The 25559-nt window shown below is 37.4% G+C and overlaps 1 protein-coding gene across 3 annotated transcripts in view; it reads left to right on the top strand.

Annotated features, from left to right (window-relative positions):
• The window catches only part of DET1 (light-mediated development protein 1 / deetiolated1 (DET1)), a 261899-nt gene that overhangs the window by 48535 nt on the left and 187805 nt on the right, over positions 1 to 25559 (top strand). For all 3 annotated transcript variants that reach the window (XR_016363900.1, XM_089825740.1, XM_089825741.1), the window contains exons 2-3: positions 18376 to 18803; positions 19033 to 19261. Coding sequence is in view for 2 of the 3 variants with exons in the window: in XM_089825740.1 (XP_089681866.1) it covers positions 18376 to 18803; positions 19033 to 19261 (657 nt within the window). In the remaining variant the exon portion in view is untranslated. The remainder of the gene's footprint in view (positions 1 to 18375; positions 18804 to 19032; positions 19262 to 25559) is intronic.

Raw genomic sequence — 25559 nt, 5'->3', positions numbered from 1 at the left:
GCACTCCGAGCCGTGCGAGTTGATGCTCTTCCATTTGGATTCTCTTCCCTCGGTGAACACAAATTCAAAAACTCCTCCTGTGCTTCTTCCACCAATTCCACCTGTTGTCGAGTCTCTTCCAACAATGCTTCCGCACTCCTGTTTCTGTCGGCAATCTTCTGAAATCTCCTTTGGCGGTCTGCTTGCTGTGCCAGAATTAAATGTTCTTGTGCAGTACGGATTCCATCTTTTCCCTTCGCCTTATTTCGATCCTTGTTAAGTTGATTTGGCATTAATCTTCATTCCTCCCACCTTCCAAATTCATAAGGCAACGGTGCCAAATGTTTACCGTATGGGTAAATTAAAACAATGCATACAGACAATGGAACACGAACAATAGAACTCTTTAGATTATTCGCATATGCCAGAACATTACATTATGCTTCATAAGATCTATGATCAATGATAGAAGATGAATTACAATGATCCCAGACGAGATATAAATACTATCCGCCGAACCTTCCCGAAGGAGTCCGTCGGCCACAACCATTATGTCCGCTACAAACTATTTACCCGTTGGCTACAAAATACAGAAACATCGACAACAATCATCCTGTCGGCTACAGAAACACCGACGACAATCACTCCGTCGGCTATAGAAACACCGACGACAGTCATCTCGTTGGCTACACAAACACCGATGACAATCTAGTTAGCTGACAATGCCTTGATGAAAAGTATGGAAAAACATAGACAAAATAAAAAAAATGATGGATGCAAGACTTTCAAATCTGGGGACAATTGACATGGCAGCTAGGTATATGGTTTCCATTTTAAAAAAGTCTCCCTCACCGAGAATGTAGGAAGAGAAGCTGGAGTTTTTCACAAGTGAGACATCCAAAAGTCTTCACCATAAGTTTTTAGCAGTTGGTGATCATGGTGAGATGATCTTGTGCTTACCGGGGCAGTCACTAGTGCATCTTGCATACATGATACTGGTGATTCTTTGTTGGGACACAAATGTGAGCAATTTGCTACTTGATGAGGCCAGGGATAGTGAACAAGAAAATAATGATGACATGTTCACTACCATTCAGGACAACCTCATTCCAGTTATTGGTTATGTCAGTAGCATAGGCTTTGATTCTCAAGACAACAAACTCTTATTTGATCACATCGATAGTGTTGCTGATAGGGTGAGTGCGGAAGAGGCAATTGCACTGACATGTCTTCTTTTTATGGCAACTCCCATAGTGTTGAGTTAGTGCAAGACATCAGTCTTCTCAGGTGCTAAGGATGAGGGAATGGGGCTACCCAATTATGACACTCATGATTTGAGTTTTATAGAGGAGTCAGATGATGTAGATCTATGCTCTAGTGTTGTTGGTTCACATGATGACATTGAGTCATATATGCAGCAACAGGCGACAGAAAGGGGTCTCAGTAGAACGGTGTTCATTGTTGATACTAGTGATGTGGGGACCTTTGATGTTTCACATGATAATGATTCTTGCTGCAATAAGTTTGGTATATCATATCAGATGTTTGGTGATGACTCACAGTGGTTATTGGATAATGATAGTCCCAAGATCGGGATTTACAGGGACTTGCTGATGATGGGGAAGTAGACACATGCGAGAAGTTTGATATAATAGTGGCTTCCACTTCTTCAAAGGAGGTAGTGATAGAGATACCCAGTGGCAGTACCTTGTTGGTGGACACTGGACATGTGTGAGGTTGTTAGTGCACAAGAGGAGAGTGATCATGAGGTGAGCCTGGTAGATATAGTTTCCTATCATAGTACAACTAGTGAGACAAAGAGTGTACAAGGGAGCTAGGGAATGCATAGACATCTTGTGTCCAAACAATCAATGGTGAGTGATTGTTATATTTCTTTAGCTCTTGAGCATTATGATGCTATTCGACAAATGTTAGCTGTATTTGGTTGAGGTGCTCCTATGTTAGATGAGCAAGACGATAGTTGCTTTTCCCCAACAGAGATTCAGTCAATTTGAGAGGCTTGTAGGATTTTGAAGCATAACTATTTACAACTAGTAGTTGATATAGATTACCTTCTTGATTGGGGTAGTACTTGTTATAAGGCATTGTTAGGGAAAGAGGAGGTAGTTGAGCTCACCCGTGAGCTAAGGCGACTTTTGGGGTGTTGGAGAGAACCTAGTTGGCTCTCCAAGAGTTGCAATTGTAGTTGAGAGAGGTAGCCGTAGAGTTGAGTGTGTATAATCTATATTGGCCCCAAATCTAGTTTAGCTACTTGTGGTGGTGGTTGGTGGTGAGTTCACTTCCATGGATAGGGATGATAGATGTGATGAGGACGCAGTTACATCCATCCTTAATATGAGTGCAATAGTTACAGATGAGATGAGTGCATCAGTGGAGGATTGCAGAGAGCTTCTTGTTGTACCAGGTCCTCTAGTAATTAGCACACTGATAGATGATGCAAAACAGGTTATTGAGAGTTTTGATGTGATAGTAGTAGATTCTTCAAAGAGTTGTATGCCTATTCCTAACATTCCTCCCACTTCTTCATAGGACTTGGGTAGGGTATCATCTAATTTGGAGACGAGCTCTCTTGGGGATTTGTTTCCTTCTTCCAGAAGCAAATCTATTATTTTATCTCATACAACTGATAGTGAGAGGCAGTTGGTAGTGCCATAGTTTTAGAGGGATCAACTTTGGATTGTAGGGGAGTAGGTTGATGCTTCTTCATATAATTTCTAATTCACAAAGTCATTTATGGAGTATCTCCTTGAGAGTGTGGAATTGCATGAGGGACCATACAAAGTTTTTGAGGGTACTCTCACCTGGAGTTCTCGTGATATTCGATGTTTGGTGGGAAAGATTGTAAATACCTTGGCTACAATGCTTCACCATAGGGATTTTTTGGTTGGGTTTGTTGAGAGGGTTACCCATGATCCTGCTCGACCAGTTGTTTAGAGTCAGAGATTGGAGCCATCTCTTGATTCCCGGTTTGGTACTAATGAGCCTCTGATAGAGATTGAAGATTTTTTCTCCAATTACAGATTGAGGAGTGCTCATTATTTCTCTTTTGACCCATAGGTAGAGGACTTGGTTTTGCGCAGGTGTGGGTTGGCTTCAGTTTCTTACCATCCTTAATGGGATGGGTTTACTCCATCAATAATTGATGGGATTAGTTACTACAAGTTTGTGGGGGCCACTTGCAGAGTCAACATATCCATGATGGTTTTGTAGAGGATGTATATCTAAGTTTTGGTACAATTGTTTTTGGTTGTTCTTTTCCCTGTCTCACCCATGGGCTTCATCCTTAGAGAAGATTGGTAAGGTGTGCAGGGAGAGTTGATCTATCAATTGATATTGGATATCCATTCTTCCTAGTTGTGGATGGTCGAGTTACATCTCTACTAGGATTCAGGGGGAGACAAGCTTAGCAGTACAGATTGGTTGAGTCACCATTGTTGGTATGGTGACAATATATTCAAGATAGTTGTCATTGTAGGAGTTTGCAGGTCCAGGGCATTATGCATATTTATCCTTGGGATCCAGGTGGATCATTGTTTTTCTTTGATTCCTGTGATTGCTTGAGGACTAGCAATCTTGGGATGGGAGGATTTAATGTCCCCTTTTCAACATGACCATGATAATGGATGGATTTAGGCTATTATTGTGTCCTTGTAGGCTAATATTGGTGATTAGAGGATCTTGTTGAGCGTTATGGCTCTATTTGGTGGGATTTACTATTTATAGTAAGTCAATGGATGGGTTTGATGAGCTTCGATGAGGTAGAGGAGTTGAATGATGCTCTCAGTTTTTATTTTTTGGCTTTTGGTTTGGGCTCTAAGCATCTTGGAGGGAGCATCTATTTCTAGTAAGTCACCCCGTCAGGTTTATTCATAGTCTTTCTTATCTGGATCATTCATGCATTATCAGGTTTCAATTCTAATGCTTCCTCAGTCATTTTTGCAAGACAGGTGAATTATGATTATTATTTAATTTTAAATACCTTGAGGTTGCTATGTTTGCTGGTATTGTATATTGGCCACCTTAGTGTCATAGCTTGTTGGAACTAGGTTGAAAAGTTTTAAATCTTGGGCATACGAAGCAATGACCTTGTGTGTCAGAATATCATAATATTGTTGAAAATGTCATTTTTGGAGCCAAGGGGAGTTAATAAATTGTATTGTAAAAATATGTGCCTAAGCATAAAGCAAAGGACTTTTACATGAAATGTATATCTAAGAAGCTACATGATGTTTAGTGTGATGGTGAACTTCTGTCTTTTGAGTGTTATAAAAAACACTCCATGAGAAGGATTGATCATTCTATGATTGCAATTGTTTGATGAAATTGAAGCTTCAAGGGTTTGTGGCATGAGTCTAGCGGAAGTCTGAATTTCCCTTAGATTGTTGCACTTTGAGCTGGTCCTTTATACCAGTGAATTGTGTTTTATCTACTAAGTATTTGATTTGCATTCTTTCTGAGAATTGAATGGTGCTGATGTACATCATTCAATCATGTCTACTACTATGTTGGAGGCAGAAGGGTTTGGACTTAGCATGGGTAATTCTTTGCAAATATACCATGAGCTTGATGCCATCTAGAATAGCTATATAGTGGCAACAATCTGCATTTTATAGCTGCGATTCCATTACTTGGACTTGCATTCCAAGTTTATATGTTGTGTTTGGTCTATTGACAACATTAATCATTTAGTGGCTACATATTTCCATCTCTTGTAGCTGCGTTTCATGCATTGGGTTTGTGATGCAGGAGCATCTAGGGTACTTTGGCAATCGTGCATCAACCAATTTAAGATTTTCTTGTTCCTGTTTTTTGTTCGAAGAGTGGCCGTTGCTGTTCATGTTTTCTCTTTCCTATCAATTAGCTTCTTAATGTGGACCTATCGCGGATCCTTTGCCTAAGCTCGCAAAATCTAATTCCATCATTTGTAGCAATTATCCTTCTCTTTGTTCAAGGCGTGCTGATTTCCTGGCAGCTCGAGTAACGTGTAGGTTTGACTTCAGCGAGATTTTGTTTGGCATCATGGTATTCCGTGCACTTGGGAACCTCTTCTTGGATCACGTGTGGACCTATCCTTGCCATTGCGGAAGTTAATTTGCTTGTTTGAAAGGTCGCTTAATTGTCCTTTGGGGCAGGACCTATAGTTGTAATAAATTGTCTAACAGGCTGACTTGTGGTCTTGCTAGCTATAAAAGTAGAGATCTAGGATTAGGAAAAGTACAATGAAGTTGGATAGAAGGAAAATTAAAACATTTGGCTCTTTAAGCCCGAGCTCTTAAGCTCGCTGATTGTAATTTGAATGTATATGGTTGTAACCAAGTAGGCCTTATGCCTGTCATATTGAATGAAGATTATCCCATCATTGTTGCATTGATTCCTCTATAATTTCTTGTGGTTTCTCCTTTTTGGTGGCTTCCGTGTGTAACTCTCAGCAAGGGGTACTTGGGAGGTGAACTTTATCTCCTCTTGCCTTGTGTTAGTTTGAATTCTTCACAATAAGGAGGACATGGTCTATTCTGAGGCTATGGTTTATGATTTGGGAGTGACATCACAATTGGAGACTATATTAATTATTCCAAATCATTTCCAATCTTCAACTTGAATCTCCTATACCATCCAGGTTCTCTAAATAATTAATTTGTTGCTTAGAAGTATGAGCCTTGTCAATATTTGTTATTGATCAATTGCAAATTAAAGTTTGTGAACATTGTTATAAATCTCTATCATTCAAGTTTATGTATTTATCTATTTTGAAGAAAACCAAAAAATATATATATTAAAAAAATGATTTGCAAATTTCAAAAGCTCAAAACACAATCAAAAGCCATTCTTCAACATAGTTTTGGAGTGAGCCAGCAGCGCTCACTACAGACTTTCACCTGAGACTTCTCCTTGAGAAGAGCGCATTTCCACCATGCCTCATAACAGAGGGTTGATCCACCATACCTACTCGCAAAGAGTGGAATAAGGGATTTCACCTCAAATTTCTCACTGAGAAGAACTCATAAACGATAGATTTCACCTCAAACTTCTCTTGGAGAGAAGAACTCATTAATAGAGGATCTTACCTCCAACTTCTCCTTCACAAAGAATAACTTGTTACAATATCTAGAAGAATGGTAGAGATTCCACAAATACTCCCTCTCAATAGGGACAACTTTGATCACTACAATAAGATAGCTGATGTAACCTCCCTTTGAAGCTAAAACATCTCTCTCTGAATATGTATCATTAAAGCAACATCCTCATCTCATTGCTTCTTGTTGTACCCTGCAACCAAGAGAGATAAAATCAACCTATCATTAAAAGATATTTATAACTCAATGCTACGAAAACAACTATTATTTAGTGTCAATAATCATAATACTTATCTGGCACAACATAAGAAGACCCATGCATGACAAAATGAGATAAGATACTTCAATCTGCACCCAAAAGAGTTATTCTATAGAATATACGTCCAAACATGCCATTCTCAAAAGGGATTGCCGTCCGACACCCCTTGTGTGTCATTCAGCCACATTGTTTTCCAAGTGATGTGAAAACACATTCATTTACTTAAAAAATACACCTCAACCATCATTAACAATTTATTTCCTTCACAAATAATACTCTCTTGAAGGCCACAACAGTAATCAGACACAATGTCAAAAAGAACCATAATCAAACATGATGAGTCTGAATGACAGTCTTGTCATCGGTCAATATTGTGTAGCCGACAGGGTGTGCGTCAGGATGTATCCCATCGGTATATGCTCCTTCGGGAAGGTTCTTGTTATGTAGTTGACATGTATGTAGCCGACAGAACCCTTCAGGAAGGTTCTTCGGAAAGTATTTATACACCCTTCGGGATCATTGTAATCATCATTTGTATGTAATGTCTTTGGCATATATGAATAATACAAGGAATTCTGCTGTTCTTATCTATTGTCTGTATGCATTAATTTCTTTACCTCAGTACAGTACAAATTTGGCGCCGTTGCCCCATGAACCTGGAAGGAGGGAGGAATGAAGATTAATGCCAAATCAGCTTAACAAAGATCAAAATAAGATGAAGGTAAAAGATGGAATACATACTACACAAGAAAATTTAATTTTGGCACAACAATCCAAACGCAGGAGGTTTTAGGAGATTGCCGATGGACACCGAAGCGCTGAAGAATTGCTGGAGGAGACTCGATAGCGGATGGAATTGGTGGAAGAAGCTAAGGAAGAGTTTTTGAGCCCGTATTCGCTGAGGGAAGAGAATCCAAACGGAAGGGAATCGACTCGCACGGCTCGGGATGCCGATGGAGCACGAGCATGGAGTGAACTCTTCGTCCACGATAGACTTCCAGAACGGACAAATTCGCTTAACGAAGAACCTTCATCGAAAAGCACAGCTGTCGTAGGTGTTGGAGTGTAGAACGTTGGTGTCGGGATACAAAGCGTTGGTGTCGGGATACAAAGCGTTGGTGCTGGAGTACAAAGCATTGGCATCGGGATACAAAGCATTGCTGTCGGAATACAGAACGTTAGTGTCCCTACACATCTAGTAATAATGGTAGGACCAAAGGAGAAGTTGCCTAAATTTGATGTTGATAGAGCAGCTGATCCGATCCGACATCGTAAAACATGCAAAACAATTTGGAGGGCGAATGGCATAACAGATACAAATGAATGGGTCCGATAGTTTCAGGCAACCCTAAGGGATGTCACAATTGATTGGTTCGCCGATGCAGACCTCCAAAAATTAACCACTTGGGACAACCTTAAGGAGTTTACTACTGAATTTCAACTGCTCCGCGATGACAATGAGATCGTAGCCGAGATATACAACACAAAACAAGGGAAAAATGAAATAGTTTGAGTCTATGCTAGGAAATTAAAAGACTTGATAAACAAAATGGAGAATAAGCCGGGTGATGGGCTACAGAAAAAGATGGTTCATTGAAAGCTTACACTTGAAGTTGCGGAAGAAGATGAAGATTGTGCCGCCATCGTCGTATACGGAAGAATACAATCGAGTGATGAATTTAGAAAGCGAGCAAAAGACAAAAAAGAAAAAGAAGAGTAGAGTTCGATGATGACGCGTCTTTAGAAGAACAGAGCAGCGATGACAAAAAGGGTAGCAAGAAGGTCCGAGCCCTCCAAAAGGATATGATTTGGATGATAGAATTTAAGTGCATGCAGAAGGAGATCAAAGGAAATGAGCTATGGTGCACCGAGTGCAAGAAAGAAGGCCATACAAAGGGATCCTGTCCGAAAGACCAGTTCTGCGAGATTTGCCAGATCATGGGACATTCCACAAAGGAATGCCCTTTCAATATGAAAACAAGAGGACCTTAGCAAGTGTTCCTAACACATGAGGCTTCCTCGTCAGGAGGGAGCCGGAACACCAGTACGAAGGGTGCCACGTCGGAAGGATACAAAGATAATCGGCGAGGACAAAATAACAACAATGGCAACAATAATAATGGCAACAGGAGTCGAATTCAATACGATCCGAATGGCGGACCCATAGTTCAATGCCGAGCATGTAATTTCTGGGGCCATTTTTCCTGTGATTGTACAATAACAAACACACCAAAATTATTATGCAGATAGTGCGGACTCGGTGATCACGAAGATGCCAAGTGCCCGAAATTGGGAGTAAATTTGATCACCATTAGGACGGATGAAGAGGAGGTTCTGGCAATCACACGGAAACAAGCAAAACTCTACCTTGACCCGACGAAAGAAAAGAAGAGATTGGAGGAAGCATGGGTGGAAATTCAGAAAGCAACGCAGGCAGAGAAAACACACCTGAAGGACACTACCGATACCTCAGCAAGGAATTGCACGGAACAGAACATCGTATGACAGATATTACAAATTGAAGTACTAGTCAAAATGAACGATTTGTTGCTCACAATGCCTCAACTCCGTTCGGCACTCACGAACATTGCTCCAACTGCCAAGTTATCAGGAGAACACGGAAGGGAGAGGGAAAGTGGAGCAAGTACACTAGACGAAAGGGAGAAGGAAAATAGAGCAAGTACAACGGACCCAATGCTGCTAGCCCTCTCATTCGGACGGCATCCGATAGTCGTCGAGATAGGAATTTTGGGAATTGTCCTAACAAATACAATTGTGGACGGCGGGTCAGGCGTGAATGTCTTACCAGAAGACACCTGGAAGAGGTTGGGACAATCGACGCTATAGCCACCCACGTTCCAGTTATTAACGGTGGACCAGCACGGGATCAAACCGTTGGGAGTTCTGATGGCACAACCAGTCACTATCGGAACATAGCCATTCCTGCTTGACTTCATCGTCATCCCACTGAAGAGGAGAGGATATGATGCCATTTTGGGTTGAGGATGGCTTATACAAGCAAAGGTTAAGCATGATTGGAGGAAGAATACCTTATCAATGGAGCGTAGAGGCAGAAGATTCATAATTGACCTGCACACACAAATGGTAGGTGACGAGGCAATGTCGTCAAATTTCGAAGGTGAAGGTGGAGGGGATGACGAGGGGAAGAACAGAATGGAATTTGATGAAGAGGGAGTATTGAGACTAGAAGGAAGGTTGAGTGAGGACGACCTAGACTCGTTGAACAACCTTTTCCACTAGTAGATGGAGGATTACGAGCTCTTTCCGAGCTGTAATATGTTAAGGGTTGACAAAGGTGACAAAGAAGAGAGAAATAAATGTCCGAAGGAATATAGAGAAACAAAAGAAGGAAAGCTAGGTACGACTGAAGTTGAAGGGAAGAACATACAGTACGAACCCAAAAAAAGGGAAGATTCTACTATACGACTGCGCAAAAATAAAATGTTATGTCGAACTAGGGATATAGTAGAAAGGTGCCGGCAGCAAGGAAAACACATCATACGGTCTGCACAGGAAACAAAGAGGAAGGGTTTAATAAAAGCTTCAGCGGTACAGAGTCAAGGTTCTAAAATCAAGAATACAGTTATTGATGGCAAGGAGTGGCAGTCGACGGAATTCATAGTACCGAGTGTCGGGAACAAACTGAGCGATATGGAAAACCTAAGGGAGAGATCGTGTAACTTAAATAAACTTGATGAATGAAGATTGTAGACGTAATAGGCCATGGAGGTGATACAGAACAAATGCAGAGCATGGCATGATAAACACCTCAAACTAAACAAGTTTCAACTGGGACAGCTGGTGTTGAAGTATAGTGGATGGAATGAAATCAAACCTAGAAAGTTTAGAGTCGAATGGGTAGGACCATACAAGATACAGGAAGTTGGTGATAACGGGGCGATCAAGTTATGGACGCTCAACGGGAATGAAGTAGCGGACACGATGAATGGGTCAGAGTTAAAAATCTATCATGAAGGGAATAGTCTCCTGTCGACGAACAATTGAAGTAAGAAATTAAAAAAAAAAAGAAAAATAAATAAATTAAAAAACGAAGAAGTCATTGAGCTTACTAGTGATTGTCCATACGGCTGCCTTATATAAGTTCTAGTACGGTGACTGGCCGTACGACCCTTTACAAAAGCGGAGGCATCCCAAAGTCTTGGCACCTTTCTAATGCATTGTATGATACTCTAGTTTTTGGAGGCAATGTACGACAACCTTTCTAATGCATCGTACGACACATAAATAGTTCCTGGAGACATCGTATGGCTGTTTAATTGCCTTCACTGTACGGCCGTTTAAGTTTTCCTTCACCGTACGGTTATATGCCTGCACCGTACAACTTGAAGAGTGGCTGCACTGTACGGCTTGAAGAGTGACTTGTAACAATTCAAGGGAAGAGCAAGTACTAGCCGTACAACCCTCCAGAAAGAACAACACTGTACGGTATCATATTTGCCAGTAGCATATGGACACGAGACTATTGTACAGTGGTGACAAGTTTATAAATGCTTCAAGTATGGTGTTCAATGAGAAAAAAAGTGAATCGTAGGACATTACAGAGTCCTCCAGCTATGGCACTATAAAATGCATCAAGTACCCAACACACGCATAACACTGGCTGGAAGACAGATCTACGGCACTAGTATACATATCGATTTCTACTAGTAGAAAAGTTGCAAATTCATGAAGGGCCATGTGAGTGAAGGGGTTCATTCCACCGTATGAGTAGCTGATACAATAAGCATAAGAAAGGAGTCAAGAGGCCATATGGGGTACGGCTATGGCAGAAGCAATCCATGGTGTAGCTATACATTGGCAGCATAGAAGAAGGATGATAGGAGGTTTTGTAAAAAAAAAAAGAAGGCTGACAAATAAAAAATGTTCAGAATGCATAATGGATGATGCCAAAGGGAAGGGAAAACATCAGGGGTTGCGAGAAAGAGTGTGGGATTAGAAGAAATCGCAAAAATAGTGTGTTCCATGCATTTTTTTGTGGGTTTTAGAGTGCTAATTTGGTCTTGGCGGCGGGGGTGCTGCGGCTGGGGGCTTGCCCCCTAGACTCCTAGTCGTTGCAGTTATCAGTTGTGGGAAGTATGACCAGTTGATGAGACCTGGAGTTGCTGCAGGCATGGAGCGGTTGAACATCAGAGCAAGCCTTTTGAGAAGGGTGATATGCTTGAGGCACTTGGAGTAGGTGTTGGACGTGAAGTTGTCTTGGTGGATGCATAGAGAGCTCGGGAGGAGCAGATCATTTAGTTGAAGGCAGTACAGTGACACTTGGCTCAGTGTACCCAGGAGTTGGAAGCAGAGAAAGTGGCACAGGAGGCTATCAAGGTCAGCTTGAGGAAACAATATTGTGTTAGCAGAGGCTACAGATGCAATGCAGTTTGGAGACTAGTTGGTGCAGGCACGAGACAAATGTGAGAGTTAGATGACAGAAACAAATCTATCTTGTTGTAGTTAGCCAGATAATGTATTTCGGTTGTTAATTTGTCTCAGATATTTTGTAATTGTCGTTCGGTATATAGTGTAGCTGACAGGGTGTGCGTCAGGATGTATCCCATCGGTATATGCTCCTTCGGGAAGGTTCTTGTTATGTAGTCGACATGTTGTATGTAGCCGACAGAACCCTTCGGGAAGGTTCTTCGGAAAGTATTTATACACCCTCGGGGATCATTGTAATCATCATCTGTATGTAATGTCTTTGGCATATACGAATAATACAAAGAGTTCTACTGTTCTCATCTATTGTCTGTATGCATTAATTTCTTTACCCCAATATAGTAAACATGAATCTCCCAACTTCCTTTGTTATCCAAGAGACACCGATTTGCCCACCTCAATGGATCTCCTGACTTGCAAACCTGAAACCATTTGTACAACATGAGTGCTCTCACCTCCCATGCACAATGAGACACATTTCCTCCAAAATTTCACATCTCCAAGTGTGTCTAACGTCTTCTCTAGTAATGCACATGAGACACCTTTTCTTTGAAAGTTTACATCTCCTCTAAGTGTGTTTGACGCCTTCTCAAGTGCTGTGGAAACAACCTCTTCTCTCTTGTACAAATCACCATTGTCATGCTGCACATGAGACACCTTTCCTCTAAAAGTCCACATCGCGTCCAAGTGTGTCTAATACCTCCTCAAGTGCTTGACAATACTTATTCAAATCTTGCCCCCCTCACTCTTTGAATAGACAATCATGATGCTAAGCCTGTCTTCTCTTTAGGGACACAAATATACCAAGTCCCTCATTTCTTTAGGGACAAATTTGCCAAGCCTCGGCTTTTGAAGGACACAAATAAGTTTCTTTTCATGCAATGAATCACCCCTTAGCAAGAAGCTAGCTCAGGATGATAGAAAACCTCCTGCCTTCGTTGGTTCCAATCTCCTATCAGATCCTGTTACTCTTTATCTATTTGTTGATTCATCTGATTTTTTGAATGCCTTTTTACATGTGACAAATATGACCTCAAAAATATAAGCAATGTTTGAAATTTGTGAAAAAAATGACAATGTTAACATCATCAACTGATAGACCCATACCTCCAAGACTGACTCCATTATTAGAAACAATTCAAACTTATCACTTCACTATAAAAATAACAAATAATACTCCTCATCTCACTTTTGAGACATTGCAGCCCATGTCACTTTGGTTGGCTTCAGACAGCAGCACAAATGTTTTTTTCTGCCTCTTCTTGGAGCATTTGGATGGGACAAAGTCAAGATAATACAAAGTTTCTGATCGTAAAAACAAATTCAAGGTCAAAAACCTAAATGACTTATAATACCAAAAATGGACCTAGCCACAGGAATAACATCATAATTGAGGAACCCGGATACACTCTAAGAATGCACCTCACTTACTCTCTGGTCATTTTCAGCTATGTAACTGATTCCATTGCAAAGGAGAAAGACCGCTACCAATATGGGTCCATCACCAAGATATATCAAAAAAATCTCTGTTGTATAAATGCCTTTCCAAAACCTTTCCTCTAGCAATAATAGAACGCCAACCTTTTGTAAATTTCTTCTTCTTCTTAAACAGCAACCAAAGATCACATTCTGAATCTCAAAATACTACATCATTCTCAGATCTTAGGTCCGAATGAACCATAGAACTTATTGCCATTATTAAAAGACCGTGAATTCGATTCTTCCCATTAAATTTAGATATTATGGTTGGCAGCTACCTTAATATTTATGCATACCCAAATTTTTGCAAAACAAGATTTTCATGACATATCTGTACTAAGGCAGAATGAGGACCTATGCATTTGTCTGAGTAGTGGATGCTAAGGCCAATCAGATTGAAAAGTACATTGTTTAAGACCTGCACATCATTTCCTCTGCAGAGCGCACTAGGCCAAACATCTTTCTGTGGCTTAAGGAAAGATCACAATCATCTTCACACAAAGAAATATATTAATTCTTGCAGTACAAAATCGCAAGGATGCTATGATTAGGTAGAAACTTCACCTAATTTTCAACAAAATTCAATACCCACAATGTACTATGATGTCAATGCATTCAATATTGGACAATTTTACTGGTAATCTAGAATGTACTGTTGTATCTTCAGTCCCTTAGACCCTTGTTGGTTTCTTGTCGGACATTAATATCATTATCCTCCATTCTTTATTTCAACTGCAGATGAATGCTTTGATATCTTGTGCTTCTCATTTTATTCATCCGCAGATGCAAATTTGGACCTTTGGCACTCCTTAACACAATATAGGAGGCCCATCTCAAACCAATGCATAGGCACTAATATCCCAGGTAGTTGCTCTGATACCAAATGACAGAACATTAGCAGAAAACACAAAACATATTGATTGATATTAAATCTAAACTGTATATTATTGAAGATTCAATTAGATTCACTTGGATGATATTACATTGCTAAGCACTGGCTTTATAAAGCCATTATTCCAGTATAAAAACTAACTACGGGAATATAACTTCCCAACTAAAAACTATGAACTAACATTTAATTATTAATCTAAACTATAAACTAAGCTATTCAATGTAATATGCCAACACTCGTTTAGGAATCACCAACTTTCAAATCAAGGTTCCACCTTCTATGTTGCTTCGTCAAAAAAGGATAGTCAATTAGATCTCTTGTTCAATACCACTTTTCTCATTTACCATAACATAAATATACTTGTATACTTACATATTCTCTTCTTATATTCACCTTCTCTATTCACATTCAAATCCTTCATAAATCTTTCATACTCACTCATATATGCTCCATAATCGTCGATGATGTATCTTTCTATATATCATGTTCTCTCTATCATTCCACACTTCTTTATCGATATGTCTACACACACACATATATCTTGTCAAATTCGCTATATATATTGTTCATCAATCTGCTGTTACACTAAAAAATTCTTTCTAAAATAGACTGATTTCTCTTATCAACTGCCAATGTGCATCTTTATTGTATATTGCTGGTGCATATGATTTTTCTTTTTCAGTCAAAACACTACTAAGGCTCTTCTCAATCAAACTTGGAATCTCTTAATGTCTTACCAAGAGAGGTGATTCCTGTAGAGTAACATCTCAGACATATCCCAAAACATTTTGCACTTTTTGCCAATAAGAATAATTATTGTCTTCATTGGTCGCTAATCTTCACTTTACTATTAATCACTGCCCTTATTAAAAGTGTCCACCATTCATTATTTTAGGCAACTTGTGCTGCTTTCAGTTGTGATTGCTGCCATGTTTGGTTACCTTCTTTAATATTGTTGTCCACAAATGTTATTCGCTTCAGAAATTAATCTTTATTAATTAATTTTTTCTTTTGATTATCATTTATTAGAGTTGGGCGATGATTCTTATTGTCAATATTTTGATGCTAACATGTTGAACGGGAATCAGAGAAAGTATCACATAACTCTGTAACTATCTCATTTCCTTACCACTAACTTTATTGTTTATTCCTGCTAATTTTCTCTGCCTCAATCTTTGATATATCATCATTGGTTTTACATGATACCTTTTAGTCACCGATAAAGCATCTAATCTTAATTTCCTCTTTGAATGATTATTGCTTCCTTATAAATCTTAATAACTATTCATATATCACTGCTTATCAAACACCATCAATGTCTTTTCTGGAAGCAATCTCAATGCCCAACATAATGACTGCCATAATGAAGTTTCTTTTATGTGATTCTTAGATTCCTTCCCGTGGTCCCTAACAACATCAAAGTTGTTAATAGTCTCTTCTCTAAAAGCAACCCATTGCTGATCCTTCTTAACATATTTTCCTATGTTGTAGAATCTTTTAGATTTTCTTGTTGTATTGCTATTGCCTTATTCTTACAATCCAGTCAGATTGGCCCCAGAGATGTGGTGCAGCTGCGTTTTATAACTGCATTATCACTGCTTCAGTGGCATCTTCTATCTAATCACTGCATCATTCATAATCTTCAATCATACAGTGGTAATGTAGATAGAAATACACTGCCAAGTAAGCAGTTCACAAACTCTCTAAAATATCCAAAGCCAGTAAAGATTATCTTAATCCTGCACTTCATCTACTTACAAAATTACCATAGATCTCAAACTAAATGCACAGTGGAATACCTGATCGATATTTCTAACAAATACCAGCTAGGGTAGTTCTTCCACCACCAAAACTGATTTCCAAAAGAGGGTCTGCATCCTGCAAAGGCTTGAGATGAAATATGCTCGATTTCTTGAACCCCATTATAGTTTTTTTTCTCAATTGCAGAGAAAAAATAAAAACTTCAACATAGTGCAAATGGCACCTTTTTATAACTCTTCCAAGCCTGACACCCAAATTAGGTCTTTAGCAGTTTTTTAATTTAGCTCCAATCCACCTTATGATTCCCTATGTTAGCTCCTACCTTTTAGAAAACACTTTATTTATTTCATTCATTCTCATGAGAGATGGTTTCATGTGAACCACTACTCATGAAAGACAGGTCAATGAGTTTGACTCAAAAACTACACAGTTCAGTTCTGATGGCAATATCCCAACCTTATATCTCCTTTGGTGCCAAATAAAGTCAATTTAATTTAAATAATGTTAAGTTAAATAGTTAATTTAACTTTGATGTTTTAGTGTTATTTAAAATAATACGTCAAACACCATAAGTTGCTAGGATATCATTATCAATGTAATTATCGACCATCTCTAATTAGTAACACTACCAGAACCAACTAAAATTGTAAGTAAATAACTAATGTCAATGGAAGCTCATACTATCGATGGCAATGTTCTCAACAGACAAAAGAGAACAAACCCAAAAACACCTAGGAATGTCAATGCCATGCAAGCACTTAGTATAAATAGCTGAGTTGTCTAGGGACCAAGAGAAAAGAACCAAAAAACTCAAGAAAGATTGATGCCACTCAAGCACTTACTATAAATTGCAGTGTTGTCCATGGAACAAGGAGAACCAGCCCATGAAATAACCCAAAAAGATTAGTGCCATATAAGCACTTTCTGTAAATTGTAGTGTTATTTGGGGACCAAAAGAACAACCCCGAAAAGATTGGTGCCTTGCAAGCACTTACTATAAATAGCAGCATTCTTCAGGTTCTAAAGAAAACAAACTAAAAAACACCCGGAAAGATAAGTGCCATGCAAGCACTTACTATACATAGCATGTTGGCAAATGTTTAGTGCTCCCCTAGGAATTCGTAACAAGGGACTAACCACCTCCAATGGATTCTATAAGTCTAGTGGTTTAATCGGGCATTGATAAGTCGATCTTTTAGTGCAATGGCAGCCACACGTGTAACATAGCAACCATTGACAAAACCCATTCAAATTGTAATTTGAGCTCTCCAAGAATAGAGGAACACTCTTGCGAAACTGGAAACCATAGAGACCCTAAAAACTGGTCAACACTAGTAGAACATCATGGTGTAAAAACAGGCTCCTTCTCTCTTATTTAATCACAGTGTGGTCTCTCTAGAAGGTAATGTTAAGACAAATGATTGCACAAAACATGGTGTATATATAGGCATGAATCTTCTAGGCCCGTTTCTTATAATTTTTAAGCTGATTTTTCTTATAAGCAGAGCAGCATGTTGGGTAGTTTTTTTTTAAGAGTTAAAAGGGAGAACATAAAGTAGGGGTCAGAATTCTGGAACCATGGTTGGATGGATTGCCCACAATTGCTCCAAAATCATGGTCCATCGCTAAGAATCTTCAGTTTCTCCTCTGCTGTCTTCAGTTGTATAATGAAGAGCTAATGGAGATTATAATTACTAAAGTTTATTCTAGTATTATAGGCCCACCCTTGTAAAGCCGACACAGCTTTAAAAGCCTAGTGCAGCCTTCACTACACTGGTCACATTGCTAAGGGAAGTGACACGATGATATTGAGAGCATTGCTGGGCTTACTCTCTTTGAGGATGAAGAACTCATAACTTTTTAAGATTATTTTAGATTGTTTCAAATTCATTATACTTCCTTCAACTTTAGATTATGGAAAATCAGACACAGCATCTAGAGAAGACATAAATCATGTTTAGTTCTTTTTGAATTTGAAAGATTAACATTCTTCAAGATGTGGGCATATGCAGCTTTCCACTCATCCTCAGAGGAATGGGCAGCTCACTTGATTGCCTACTCTGAACAGTTAAGGCAAGTTGCAACTGCAATCAGAAAAAATATTTTATGAGCTCTATGTATATTTTCTGGACTGCGTCATCTGGGTACTTTTGATAGAGCACTTCTTTCAAGACATAGATTAGTTAAGGATTCTATAGCTGCAAAGTTTAAGGTTTTCTTTATCTCCAGAATGCTGTGCTCTGTAAAGTTATAGTTGAAAAAGGTTGAATTAAGTACTTTTAAGTTTTTGTATAAGGCATATAAAGACCATGCCTACTCATTATTTTGGTGACCCATTTTGGCTTTTCTTCTTCACATTGATCTTTATTTGCTGTTTAATTAGCTGCTGGAATATTATTTCCCTCTCAACACTTTGATTTTGACACTGTTACATTGGCTTGCAGATCCATAGGGCAAGACAATTTTATGAGAATTTGGTTCCAAGCTATACAATATATGACATTGAATGTCCAGACCACTCATTTAGGAAGTTTACTAGTGATGGCAACTATCTTATATGTTTCAGCAGAAGTTATCAGGAATTGATAGTATATAGACATCGTTGGCTAAGTTATTGTTACAAGGGTGAGGATTGTGAATGTAATGATCTTCCCCAAAAGGCAAAGAATTTTGAGAGCTACTTTTCTCATCTATATTCCATTCCTCTTACTTCTAGCAATGAATTTATCTGCAAAGAATTCTTTCTTTACATGGAAAATCACCAGTTTGGTATAGTTGCTACATCAACTGCTCCGGACCAGGATGCACCCATATCCGAGGGAGCCATTCAAGGAGTTCCCTCTATAGAGAAGATAACCTTTTTTCTTGTCAGGTTGGTTTGTGGATTTTCTAACTTATATTTTGAAACTATTGTTTTTTAAATACTTTTAAGTTGAGATGGGACTGCTCACTAGTCATTATATCTTTGCTGGGTGTAATTGAACTAAAAAGTTATTTATATTCTTGTGACAGATGACTAATTCAGTCACAATAACCATGATTGAAGTTTCCTGTTGCAGTCTAGGAAAATTCGCACTGACCTACTTTGGCATTGTTTGAAGGTTGACAGATGGGGAAGTCATGGATGTACGAACTTTTCGCAATGACTTTATTCATCTGGGTCACAACATGGGAGTCTTTTTATATGATGATTTATTGTCAATTATGTCCATTCGCTACCAAACAATTCATATTCTACAAATTCGAGATGCTGGGACTTTTGTGGATGTGCGGGCCATCGGAACATACTGCAGGGAGGATGATGAACTTATTCTCAACTCTCAGACTCAGGCAAGTGATACAAAATGTAGAATCTTAACATATGGTTGTTCAAACTGGAGTAAATCTTTCCTGATTTAAAAAAATTAAAAATCGTTCCTGATGCTTTGGCTGTTCTATTTTCATTGTTATGATGTAGTAATTTAGAGGTAAAGTAGAACTATATTGTGAGTTTTCTATTTAGGTGGTTGATTAGCACTATTCTGGCTTGACTAAGATGCTAAGAATATGAACAGTGCTCAGATTGGTACAAGCAAGGTGATTGTATGGACTCAATATTGCACATTGTTGTAAATATGGTTCAAGTCAACCTAGAATTTTCTAGTAACAATTGCTTAATATGAATGCATTGAGAAATGTTGATCAATATGTGTGGTGCTCAATTGAGTCTTCCAGTTAGAATATAAGAATTAACAAATTACCATTACCAGTTCATGTCTAAAAGTGCATAGTTCCTTAAGTGGTGGTTGGTAATAGTTTGTTGTTGTTCTATGTGATGTCTCCTTTCTCAAACATCAAATTCAATAAAACACAATAATAAATATAGAAATAAAGTAATTAATATATATAAGATAATATTATTAATATTTATATTATATTATTAACATAATAATATATTGTTAAAATAATATTATAATATTAATATAATAATACTTGATAGTAATAGTACAATAATTAAATAATAAGATCTTATTAAACAAATGAGGATGTTCAAAATACTATTAATAATAATATTAATAGATATAAATTTAAATGCACCATAATATCTCGTCTTGAAATAATTTAATAAGTTGAATTAAATCATTCAAACTTATTACTCTAAACGCCAGCATATATTATAAATGTTCTTATGAAAGTAGTCATATGATTAGTCAAGAGAATATTAGGAGTGATTAGAACAGGGAAATGGCAATTAACATATCAATAACAAAACCTATCATTAATAGATTATTTGCAGAATAGTGTGATTAGCCTAAAACGAGAATGAGTTGTGTCTTTTGGGAACACAACCATTCATTTCCAATAACAAGATAGATAAACGCTGAAGAGTTACAAGTCATGGATGCAGAGTTTGAAAGAAATTATATATTTGAGACCACATTTTAGAAATTTCAACACAGTATTAGAGATGAACACAAATCAGTGACAATGATAATCATTTCAATTACAAAGTTAGTAGGAAGATCTGAGTGCATATTCAAAGAGACAAAGGCTATGAACAGAGATAATTATTTTCAGAAGGTTACTGTAGTAATGATAGCATTTGTAATACATTGATCCACCAAGGAACAATCCACATTACATCCAAACTCTATATCAATTCAGAGTTTCGTTGCCATCATTAATATGATTTTGTCTTACCAAGAATATAATCTGTGTAATTATGCTTTGAATCCAATCCATAAAAATATCACTATCAATCAGTTTGGAAGAATTACCAAACTTTGACAATATCGAGTTATATCATAGAAGAGTTGACATTTTGATTTCAGATTAGAGAATTATATTAGAGTAATATACAATTGAAAATACAAGAAATCTATCTCGTAAGCTAAGAAAACTTAGAGGGGACATTACAGTGGTATCGGAGCATAATCCTACCATCCTGTGAATAGAGTTTATGCAAAACCTATGAGAGAAAAACAAGGAAGACCACCATGAACAATATGGCTAATGAGCTAAGAGCTTTTATGGAACAAACAAATCAGACTATTATGAATTAAAATGAAAGATTATAAAAGTCTAATCAGGCACTCATACAAACCTTACATAATATTGGAAAATCAATTGACAACCTCAAAAACAAATCATTCAATGAGAGAGATATAAACTCTAATTGTTAAGAGAATAACGAGTCATTGAGTGTTCCTATATCCCCTTCCTATCTAGGGAAGAAATATTGAGGGAGGAGGATGAACAACCAATGATGAGAACGAAGAAAAGAGCCTATGCCGTGATAGAACCTCACATCAGAGAGGTTGTAACATTTAGAGAGTTTTTGCAAAGATAAGAGACAAGAGCTACCTAGAAGGAACGAAAACAAAGATCTTAAGCACAAAGTGAACAAAATAACACTTCCAATTGTTTTTGGATTAGGGAAAATCACATCACACTCGTGGTTGTAGAAATTAAATACTTTCTTCACTTTGAGTCCCATGACAAAAGAAGACGCCATCCAATTTGTAATACTCCATTAGGAAGGTGTAGTACATGAATGGTGGCATCATGGGCTTAGTTCCCTAGGCCACAAAATATAAACTCTTATAAGGAATTTTCCCAAAAGCTTATTAATAGATTTGATGAAAGAGATCCTGAATGACATTTCAAAGAACTCATCTAGCTTAAGCAAACAAGAACTGTGGAAGAATTCACCTGCAAACTCCAAAAGTTATCCATAATGCTCTCAGAACTTTCCCAAAAGAGACTCATTTATATGTTTATAGGACTTAAAGAATCCACCAAAATTTTTTTTAGCCATTTGAAACCCAAAACTTAGAGGAAGCCATTAGAAAGGCAAGGAAGGTTGAATCAAATCCTTCAAAAGGACTTAAGAATTTTTCAAGCAAGACAAAACATAAGCATGGAAACTCAAAGGACGATAAAGAAAATAAATATTATGTATGTAATGAAAAATGGAGTATTGAACATCAATGCCAAGCAAGAGATGAATTAATGAATAAGAGTTTATGTTTCAAATGTAAAGAACTATGGAGACAATCAACAATACAAAAGAGGACAAATAAATAAGATGAAAGAAGTAGATAATAAAGAAACACCTAGAAAGAGGTCAAGGAATTCTTAGCAAGTGCCAAGATTTGAGACATTCTTATGAGTGTCAAATCAGATCAAGGTGTTCTTAGTGAGTGCTCAGATCTAAGACAGTCTCAATGAGTGTCAAACAAAATCAAGACATTCTTAGCGAATGTCTAGATCAAAGGCATTCTTAATAAGTGCCAAGAATCAGAGACATTCTTAGTGAGTGCCAAACTAGATCAAGATGTTCTTAGTTATTGTCGAGATTGAGGGCATTCTTAGTGAGTGCCAAGGACATTCTTAGTGATGGTGAACCAGATCAAGATGCTCTTAGTTAGTATCAAGATCAACAACATTCTTAGTGACTGTTAAAGCCATTCTTAGTGAGTGTCAGGGATTTAGCCCATTCTTAGTGAGTGCCATGAATCAAGGACATCCTTAGTGAGTGTCAAGATAATGGGCGCTCTTAGTGAGCCAAAATACAAGGACAGTCATAGTGAGTGTTGATATTGAGGACATTAAATGCTCATTTATCAAGGAGTAAAGCTGTTACATCCCAATTTTTATTGATCTTCTAAAATAATATTATAGACATTGTAATGGTTAGTTAGAAACTCTCGGATATCATGATCTTGTGAAATGGAAGTTATGATTGACTAAATTGATTCGTGTGTAAATGACTTGTTAGTTGATTATTGTTATTTCGACTAAAAATAAATGCTTATATTTTAAGATAAATGTTAGTGGTGGTTAGCCATTGTGACAGTCATCAGTTATTGTGTTTTCTTGATATTTAAATTTAAATGGAGGAACATGTTGTTATTGTGGAATATGCATTTTTGGTTTGCAAGAGCAGATGAAGGGGGGGAAGCATTGTTAAACGAGATTCAAGGAATGGGGCACCAATTTAGTCCATCGTCAAACCATCAAGTATGGGTTCTAACTAGTTTGCTGAAGGAATTAACGGCTAGGCAAGAGAGTATACTTTGGACAGTCATGAGCTACTTGGTCATTTTTTATAACAAGAGAAGTATTAAACATTTAATATCATAAGAAGAACTATTATCTCTCTTTTATTTTGAGACTGTATATGTATGTACAATTATAAGTAGAATTCAATAGCATGATGACATAATTTATTTATCTATATAAACCATGAGAAAGTATAATCTTTATGTTTTATTATGACTCTATATCAATGAGCATTGCCACTTTATTGACATCAAACTTTAAAAATTTGAAATTATGAAGTTCTTGTAATCGATATTGAGCTCTTTCTTGTAATGTGAAGCACGGGAGGCTTTATCTTCCTTCCCCGCAGCTGAAGGATCATTCTTTTTATTCACTTCCTTCTTGTCATGCGATTACTTTGAACCAAAGTATCTTCTCTTCTTTCCGTTCGTATTTTGGAACATATTACCATACTTAATCTGCAGTGTTGGGCCACGCTGGTGGAAGCAATAAAGTGCGGAGTTGTTGCCTCAAGATCACATCAACGATTGAATTGTTTTCTCAGGTCATGAAACATTTTGCAAGTTCTTTCTTATTTCATAACATGCCTTTTTCAATGCAAACTTCTCTTTGTATATCATTGCTGAATGAAGGAATATCATGATCATGAGCTTGGTTACGTATTTGGGCTGTAACCGAGGCTCAAATTTAGTAAGAATTCCTAAGAAGCATCAACCTTGCTCTTTCTTTATTTATGACTAGTTTCTTATCTATGCATATTGGGTGCATACTCGTAGGGACTGAACTGATATAGTTCTCTTAAGACTGAATGCTCAGCAATTGTTTAATGCATAATATTGTACGTTGTATAAAGTCTATTCCATCATTTGGCATAAAGTATTTTTTCTAACTTATACACTGGTATTTTCTATATATTAGCTGTGATAATAATCAAAATGGTATTCACAAAATTTGATTGATGAGGATCTCATAATTACCATCAATCTCCTAGGATGCACCCAAGGCTAGCAGAGCCAAGTGTAAATGGGTGAAGAGAAGTATTCCTGCGAGAAGAACAAACTATTAATCAGTGTCTAAATTGCATGAACATTTAAAGAAAGAAAAATTGTTTAGTCCAAGTCAACTCATGATTGTCCAAAATATATTCAGTTGTCAAGTTGAGCAGTGGTGATCAGGCTATTCATTTGCCCATATTAATCCTTGGCCAAGGTAGATTAGAGACATGCTTGCCACAATTGATCTCTAGAGGTCGGGAGTGCTAGCTAACAGAGGGAAGGTTGATGGAGGAATTCCTCAGCCTTGTCTGCTACTTAGCCGACACTTACTGGAATACTTGGGTGGCAGGACTATGGTGCCCCAAGCCTAATTCGGGGTAGCGAGGGCCTTTCTCGTAAGAGATTGTGTGGGGATATGTTAAGGTCCACCGTTGGGAGATTAAGCCAATGCCAATGCTTGTCCTCTTCACCAGATGCCAAGGCTTGCACAACACATCAACAGTTATTTCAATTCGTGTATGAATTCTAAATCTTTTACTTGCACATACTTAGATATTACCTTGAAATGTTCGTATTACCTTGAAATGTATAACTGTAAATATGGTTAAGTTGATTTATTCTTCAAATGTAATCATAGAGGTAAGTTATGGAAGTTAAATTAATTGTCTTTCATATGAAATGGATTTAGTCGTTACTTAAATTCTGATTTTATATCTTGTATGATCAATTCAGAAATAGTTTCATTTTTGTATGATGTATCAGTTTATAAATTACTTTTTGTCATTCCGTTATGATATTTGGTTATAATCTTAGAATATGTTCTTTACTTTCAGCTTAGTAAAAATGGTATGTTACAAAAGCAATATCCAACAAAGGAGAATATTGTAAGAAGATGGTGACATGGCTTGAGGACTTTCTAGAATAACCATATAAGGCAAACTAGAGCCACAAGAGGTCCTCTACAGAGAGCTTGGAACCTGATTACAAACTCTCCCTAAGGAATAAAAGCAGTTTTCAAGGATCATCAAGGAACAAGACAAGACTTAATAGCGGAGAAGAGAGCACTACAATACATCGAACTAAGTTTCATCTTTGAACTATTCATAGCAATTTTAAATTGAAAATTATGATCTTCAGATTTAATTAAGTTTATATTTATAATAATATTACAGTTCTAATCTCAACAACCTTCATTTCAATGTCGCTAGATCGAATATCAAAGTTGCTCTGAAGGTTTGCATTGCTTGAGGACAAGCAATTCGGTAAGGGTGGAGTGTGATGTCCCCTATCTCAAACATCAAATTCAATAAAACACAATAATAAATATAGTATAAAGTAATTAATATATATAAAATAATATTCTTAATATAATATGTTATTAAAATAATGTTGTGAAATTAATATAATAATATTTGATAGTAATATTACAAAAAATAAATAATAATAAGATCTTATTAAACAAATGAGGATGTTCACAATACTATTAATAATAATACTAATGGATATAAATTTCAATACATTAGAAGACTCCTTTTGAAATTATTTAATAAGTTAAATTAAATCTTTCAAACTTATTACTCTAAATGCTC

The sequence above is a fragment of the Cupressus sempervirens genome, chromosome 4, assembly GCF_028749045.1.
Source record: "Cupressus sempervirens isolate cs-2001-9-10 chromosome 4, ASM2874904v1, whole genome shotgun sequence".
NCBI lineage: Eukaryota > Viridiplantae > Streptophyta > Pinopsida > Cupressales > Cupressaceae > Cupressus > Cupressus sempervirens.
This window is presented reverse-complemented; position numbering and strand designations above follow the sequence as displayed.